General features: G+C 39.7%; 1 protein-coding gene across 1 annotated transcript in view; it reads right to left on the bottom strand.

Moving 5' to 3' along the window:
* Positions 1–468: 468 nt before the first annotated feature.
* The window catches only part of MYH4 (myosin, heavy chain 4, skeletal muscle), a 28,410-nt gene continuing 21,021 nt past the window's right edge, over positions 469–7,857 (bottom strand). The window contains 12 exon segments of the mRNA XM_006761725.2: positions 469–742; positions 1,517–1,612; positions 1,715–1,819; positions 1,900–2,070; positions 2,158–2,283; positions 3,832–3,873; positions 4,435–4,743; positions 5,011–5,135; positions 5,239–5,404; positions 5,492–5,675; positions 7,082–7,278; positions 7,390–7,508. Coding sequence (XP_006761788.1) covers positions 590–742; positions 1,517–1,612; positions 1,715–1,819; positions 1,900–2,070; positions 2,158–2,283; positions 3,832–3,873; positions 4,435–4,743; positions 5,011–5,135; positions 5,239–5,404; positions 5,492–5,675; positions 7,082–7,278; positions 7,390–7,508 — 1,793 coding nt within the window. The 3' untranslated portion in view covers positions 469–589.

Here is a 7,857-nt window from a genome sequence, read left to right on the forward strand (position 1 = left end):
GTTTCGAATGACCACATCCATTTCTCTTTCACTTAATACCTTATCTGCTCACCTTTTAGGAGCTAGCTCACAGGTTTTCTGGATTTCCCAGGTTAGCAGTTCTCTCTATTTTATTGCCACCCTGTTTTTATACTTCAATCAGAGTACATACATTGTATTGCAATCTGTTTGAATTGCTGTCTCTCCCTCTGGCTTGAGCTCCTCAAAGGAAGGGATGATGTAATATCCTGGCGGCTCATTGCTGTACACGCACATACTTGGTACACATTAAAATTGGTTGAATGGAATTGAGGGTGCATTAAACACCTTACATCCTCTCAGAGTATTCATTTGCCTTCTATTAAAGTTAATTCATTGGCCACTTCACTTTTGTCACCATCTCTGATTGCACCCAGTAGGAGCTTAACAAATGTTGAATAAATGAATTAGTTCTAGTTGCACTCTAAAATTGTAATTAAGAAACAAAGGTATTTTTAGATTGCAAATTCTCTGCAGCTTTTATTTCTCTGATATTACAGCAGTGTGTGACAGTGACAAAGAACTTCACATTTTGTGCATTTCTTTGGTCACCTTTCAGCATTAGAATGAATTACTCTTCACTCATAACTTTTGTGTGAACCTCGCGGCTCTTCACCCGCAGCTTGTTGACCTGGGACTCGGCGATGTCAGCCCGCTCCTCAGCCTCCTCCAGCTCGTGCTGGAGCTTGCGGAACTTAGCAAGGTTAGCGTTGGATTGTTCCTCCTGAGGGCAAAAAATGCATTAGAGAGTATAAGAACATTTGACATTTCTGATTCTTATTTATTACTAGAAGCAGCTACATAATTCGCTTCATGAATGAGAAAGCAAAAGGTTCTGCTATTAGGGCCACAGGATCCCACATACTCGCCTCAATGAACGCATGGGCTTACAACCTCCCTGTTCCATCTTTCATACTTAACTCTTCCGGGCAAACTTAAGATACTATAGTGACCACAGGGAGATCAACATAGAGAAAATCTGAATCAATCTTGTTTCTGTGAAACAAACTTTTACAATAGCTACAGTGGTAGTATTGGGTGCAGAAAGCCTTAAGGAAGGTTTCTGAATTAACAGGGTAAGAAAGATAATTGCATCCAAATGAAAAAGAAATGTCCTGAGAAGGATTTATCATGAAGTTAAATAACACTTAAACTTCAGAGCTCTCATTTGCATGGTCCCTATGAGGGTTGGGAATATAGGACTTCCAGATGGGAGTTGCGGAGTGTTATAGACAGGGAAGGAATTGGGGTGTAACCAAGAAGCAGCTCTGTGTGGAAAATTGTTAAAGAGGTCTTAGAAGAAATGAACCCGAATCTCAAAGGCTCCAGTAATTTGTGATAAAAATTTCTCATTCTAAGTACTCATTTTCAAACCTAATTTTGTATTCCCAATTTTATGTTCTTTGCCTTAAAGAACACCGCTTAAATTCTGTAAACGTCAGGTTCCACAAAACCTGGACTTGCTCCTGAACCTTTCCCTCTCACTGAAGATACTCACAGCCTCTTCAGCTTGTCTCTTATAAGCTTTGACTTTGGTTTGTAATTTGTCCACCAAGTCCTGCAGCCTGAGAACATTTTTGCGGTCCTCCTCGGTCTGAAATGAAAAAGATAGCAAATAGATAGTGTCATTATTTGAAAGGAACTCATTTTTATTTTCTTGAAAATGAAATTTGGAAAAGATGGAGAGGTTGGTCACCTGGTAAGTGAGCTCCTTCACTCTTCTCTCATGTTTGCGAAGACCTTTGACTGTCTCCACGTTGCGCTTCTGTTCATTATCAACCTCGTTTTCAAGCTCCCTCACCTGGAAAAGAACAAAGGTGTTCAACAACTGGCTGTAACTAGCTGCGTGAACAGATTGGAAATGAAGTGGTGGGAACCCACCCTGGCCTCCAGCTTCTGGATCTGCTTCTTCCCGCCCTTCAGGGCCAGCTGCTCAGCCTCATCCAGACGGTGCTGCAGGTCCTTCACCGTCTGTTCCAGGTTCTTCTTCATCCGCTCCAGGTGGGTGCTGGTGTCCTGCTCCTTCTTCAGCTCCTCGGCCATCATGGCCGCCTGGTTAGTAAAACCAAGAAAATAAGGAAACCTGGTAATGGCAAGTAGCACGTGTGTATCAGCAAAACAAAAGTTCATCTCGCTCACATCAGTGATGGCCTTCTTGGCCTTCTCTTCTGCGTTGCGAGCTTCCTGGACAATGTCCTCCATCTCTCCCTGGATTTGGGAGATGTCTGTTTCCAGCTTCTTCTTGGTGCTGATCAGGCTGGTGTTCTGTTTTAAATTAAGAAGAAAGGAGAAAAGCATGTTTAATTGTAAATATTTACATTACCAGTTTTATTAGTGCACATAGGCATAAATTATTGGCCAACGAAGTGTTCAGAATAAAAACCAAATCAAAAGTTGATTGTAAGTTTATGCCTTCTGTTCTTTCTACTCATTCTGTTATTAAAAATTCTCTTGAATTCTTCCAGGTAAAGTTTAATTTTTAAAAAATTTATTGACTTTAGAGAGAGAGAAAGGAGAGACATCAATTTGTTGTCCTACTTATTCATGCATTCATTGGTTGATTGTTATATGTGCCCTGACTAGGGATCAAACCCCCAACCTTGGCGTATCAGGACAACACTCTAACCAACTGAGCTGCCCAGCCAGGGCTATTAATATTTAATTTTAAAAAAGTATAATTTTATTAATTTCAGAGAAGAAGGGAAAGGGAGAGAGAGATAGAAATATCAATGACGAGAGAGAATCATTGATCAGCTACCTCCTGCAGGCCCCCCACTGGGGATTGAGCCTGCATCCTGGGCTTGTGCCCTGACTAGAAATTGAACTGTGACCTCTTGGTTCATAGGTCAATGCTCAACCACTGAGCCACAGCATAATATATGTAAAAATAATAGAACATACAAATTAGCAAAAAAGAGACAAAGAATAATTAACCCCTTCCCCAACAATTTTTTTGTTAAAAACGTTTCTTTTTCAGACTAATTTTTTTATTTTGGTTCTATATAGTATTTTTGATGCTGGTTATGAAAACAGTTTGTAACTTATCTTCCTATAAACCATATTTTTTTACCATATTTTCTTAGTATACTCGTCGACAACTGAAAAAGAACATTTTGTGAAAACGAGTATACACGTTTCTGCTGGGGAAGGGGTTAACACTCTCCATTTATCACACTTTTGTTTATCCTTATGGATGTTTTTAATAAGATGATCATATATATATATATATATATATATATTACTTTTAAGTTGCTTGTTTTACTTACTATATTGTGACCATCTTTCTATGGCAATATATGCATACTACAATGACTGCTTATTTGCTATTGTGAGGAGAAACCACTATTGTGTAACAAATCCATATAAATGCTGAATAGCAGTAATGATTACTTGCATGAGTTTGAACTTAAGAGCTTTTTTTAATATCACATAAAGTTAGCTTTATGTGCACACATGATACATAAATATTACGTGGGCTTATTTTTTCTCTTTTTTATTTGCTTATCTTTTTGCCATTTAGAGTTGCGAGAGACAATATGGCCACCAATGTTGTATATATGGTTATTAATAGGGGGTCTTCTGTGTTCTTTTTCTAAGGTTTGTAGAACTCAAAATATTCCCCATTGATATGATTATGCCGGCCCATAAGTATACTTGGGAACCAGGTAGGCCCCAGAATGTTTTTACTGATCTACAGTTTCAGAATTCCAAAACCTTGCCAAGATTACTCCTGACTTTATGAACAAGCTTATTCTCTCAAATTGTCTTCAGCTTTAGGGCGTGCATTTATTCATCCATAGTCTGGAACCTCACCTGGGTGTGCAAGAGTTGCAGACGCTCATTAGCATCCACAAGCTCAATTAAAGCAAATACCAATTTAGGGTCATGTACACACGTTGATTTTAGTAACTTAGAGTATGATTAGTTAGGAAAATTCTGCAAGTCCCTTTAATGACAATTTTTTTTGTAGCCTAGAATAGCAGTTCTGTTCAAAAGAATATGATAATATATTATTTTTATCCCAAATCATAGAAAAGTACTATCGTGTAAGCTACAAAATTTTGGATTAGGAAAGTATTCTTAGATACCAGCTAATCTAATGATACCATTTCATGTATATTGAACAAATGAAGTCCAGATAAATGAAGTGATTTATGTGTAATGTGTAACTAATATTCTTTCATCACTTCCTCTCTCTTCACCTGTCACCACTTTGTCTCCTCTTCAGATGATAAAATGAACTCTGGCCTGGGCTTTCCAGAATTAAGCTATTTTTTAGCTGTGTACATAAAAATTTCAACTGATCACCATATTATTCGGATGGTTTATGGCATATACCCCTCATACAATATTAAAATTTGAGTTACACAATGACACCCAGACTGTGTGACACCGTGTGTGTTTATCCTGATGTACCTTCAGTATTCCTTGGGTGTTCCTGTAGTTCCTCAGGGCCTCAGCAGCCTGGCGGTTGGCGTGGTTCAGCTGAATTTCCATTTCATTAAGGTCTCCCTCCATCTTCTTCTTGATCCTCAGGGCATCATTTCTGCTCCTGATCTCAGCATCGAGGGTGCTCTGCATGGACTCCACCACTCTGAGATGGTTCCTCTTTAGCTGATCAATTTCTTCATCTTTTTCAGCAATTTTCCGGTCAATCTCAGATTTCACCTGATTTAACTCAAGTTGGATGCGAAGGATTTTGCCTTCTTCATGTTCAAGAGATGCCTTTTGAAAAAGCAACATTTAGATTACCTAAATGTAAAGTTCAAAGAGCTTTTTTGTGTGCATTATTTCTTCAAGAAGGCATTTTAAAAACTCAAGTTTTCATACATCTTAATTTAGCCTACTAGTTTTGCATTCCCAAGGTACAGTACAGTATTTCTTACTGAATTATATGAGTTATCCCCTAAAAGTTTGAAACATGATTGATCTCCGTTGCTGTTAATTTTCCAAACTATTTATAATGTATCAGTGAGCAAATGAAACATGTACCTCTGCTTCCTCTAGGGCAGCCTGTAGTTCACTCTTCTCTTGATCTATTTGTTTTTTAATTTTCTCCAATTCATGTATATGCTTTCCTCCCTCTGCAATTTGCTCAGTCAGGTCAGAAATCTCCTCTATAGTTTAATAATAAAATACCAAATTCAGTTGAGAAAAATGAAAAATTGGGAAGAAATAACTCCCTCCCATTTTTGAAATAGAATGATTATAAAGACTCACGTTGTAAATTCTTATTCTCTCTCTTTAGTGTTTCAAGATGGTCCATGGATTCCTCGTAGGCATTCTTGATCTTGAACAGCTCAGTGCTGAGAGAACGGGACTCCTTCTGGGAGGCCTCAAGTTCAGCCTGAGTTTCCTCCTGCTTCTGTTTCCATTCTGATAAGATCTGAAAAGCAGTAAATAAATCATCAGCCAATGTCAGGAGAAAGGAAGACCAAGTAAGCATTGACCAAGGTTAAGCAGGCTGGGCCACCTTGTCAAAGTTCCTCTGCTTCTTGTCCAGGGCTGCGCAGGCAGCATTAGATCTCTCCACATCAAGCATGAGGTCCTCCACTTCATTCTGGAGCCTCTGCTTCGTCTTCTCAAGGGAGGCACACTTGGCATTTACGGCTTCCACGTGTTCCTCGGCGTCCTGCAGACGCTGGGCCAGCTTCTTCCTGAGAAATAGGTCAGTGTGAGTGACACAGCAGCGTCAAAGCTACCACAGTCTACTTGATAAAGCTGCTCACTAAGAAACATATTTTTCCCATGATTTTTGTTCCTATGTATACAGATCATTAAGGTTTTCTAAAATATCTCCTCAATATCCATTTTATCTCTTCTAGAATTCTGTGTTCCCTAGTGAATTCTTATCTTCATCTCAGGGGTTTCAGACATATTTATGAAGCCATTTGTGTGTGTGTGTGTGTGCGTGTGTGTGTGTGTGCGTGTGTGTGTGTGTGTGTGCGTCTCAGTGGGTCAATGTTTTTGTTTTTGTGTGCGTGTGTGTGTGTGTGTGTGTGTGTGTGTGTGTGGTGGAGGAGGTGGAGAGAGAGATTGAGATTAAGCACTTTAGCTGGTTGGGCAATGGGAGGATGTGAGGCAGAGGTTGGAAACAAGTGACAACCATGAACAGAAGTCATATCATCAAGGAATGTTAGTATTGAATAAGATCCTTTTACATTTTCATCTGTGCTCCTCTTCACAAATGAAGAACTTAGCCCAAAGTGACTTGTTTAATGTCACACAATTAGTAACTTTCTGGCTTTTTATAGCCCAGAAAATGAATATTATTCCATTATTACACTCCCCAAATTTCCTCCAATCTTACTGCTCCCCAACCCACACTCTTAATCTAGAATACCCCCCTGCAAATGCTTGCCAAGCCCTCTCATTCTATCTAGTTCTAACAAATACTGATATAAACCATATTTAGGGAAGCTGCCTTCCCTAGGAATATAATGGTTATTTTCTTCCCATGTGTAACTCCCATGAGTTTTATTCCACAACTAATGTGTGTTATTAGTGAATAAACTCATTGATACTGGTTGTTAGTTAAGTGATGAAAGAGTATGATAGTCTTATTCTGAAATTTTAATGCTCCAGGTAGAGATAAATTGATTAGTGTTAATTATAATATTCATAACAAAGTAACTGCAGCAGGTAGTCTCAATGTCTCTGTTTTTTCTTATATTAACAAGAAATTAAATCTACTTAATTCAGAAAGGTATAATGATAATTTTTCATTTTTCTTATATTAACAAGAAATTAAATCTACTTAATTCAGAAAGGTATACTGATAATTTTTCATTTTGGTGGAAAGAAATTAAGATGCTTTTGTAATAGGCCAGAATGGGGAGAGGGCTCTGGTCTTGGCCCATTTTCCAGTGGATATACATGGGGCTGTAAGGAGGAGAATATGGTAGAACCCCTCATTCTGCAATAAAATAGACTGAGATCTTTAACCTGTCTCTATGCCCTGAATATTCTCTTTCTTTTATATTTTCCTTTGCTATTGTTTAAATTTTGTTTCTTTCCGCTGCCTCCCCTTCACCCTCCCTCCCCCCACCCTAAGAGCCCGTACTTGGCCTCCTCCAGCTCCTCCGTGCGCTGGATGGCATCCGTCTCATATTTGTTCCTCCACTGGGCAACCTCACTGTTGGCCTTGGACAGCGCCCTCTGCAGCTCAGCCTTGGCTTCCTGCTCCTCCTCATACTGTTCCCGCAGCAGGTCACAGTCGTGGCGGGAGGACTGCAGGGCGTGGGCCAGAGCATTCTTGGCCTGAACCACCAAAAAGTTTATAAGTTTATGTTCTGATCATTGATATTCTCTATGTAAAGTTTCATAGTGCAAAGTTCAAGGGATTGAAAGAATCATTTGGAGAATTCTCACCTTAGACTCCTCTTCTAGCTGTCTCTTTAATTCCTCAATCTGTTGTGTAAATGCTTGTTTGCCTCGGGATAGCTGAGAAACTAGAGCATCTTTCTCATCTAGCTGTCGTGCAAACTCACCTGTGAAATCACAAAACATGAGTGATTTAGTTCTGTTGTCTAAGTGAAGAATAATTTAAAGAATGAAATAACATTAGAACTCTCTTATTTCATACTAGAGGCGCGGTGCATGAAATTCGTGCATGAATAGGGTCCCTAGACCTGGTTGGCGACCAGGGCCAATCAGGTTCCCCGCCTCCTGGCCTCCCTGCCTCCTCCTTTCCTCGCTCCCTCAGTGCCCCGCAGCAGCCGCTGCCACTGGTCACCAGCCATGTTCTGTGCTGCCCCCTGATGGTCAGCACATTTCATAGTGAGCGATCGAACTCCCAGTCTCAACTCGGGTTGAACTCCCGAGGGGACACTTTGCATA

This window comes from Myotis davidii, unplaced genomic scaffold (assembly GCF_000327345.1).
Source record: "Myotis davidii unplaced genomic scaffold, ASM32734v1 scaffold37, whole genome shotgun sequence".
Lineage (NCBI taxonomy): Eukaryota > Metazoa > Chordata > Mammalia > Chiroptera > Vespertilionidae > Myotis > Myotis davidii.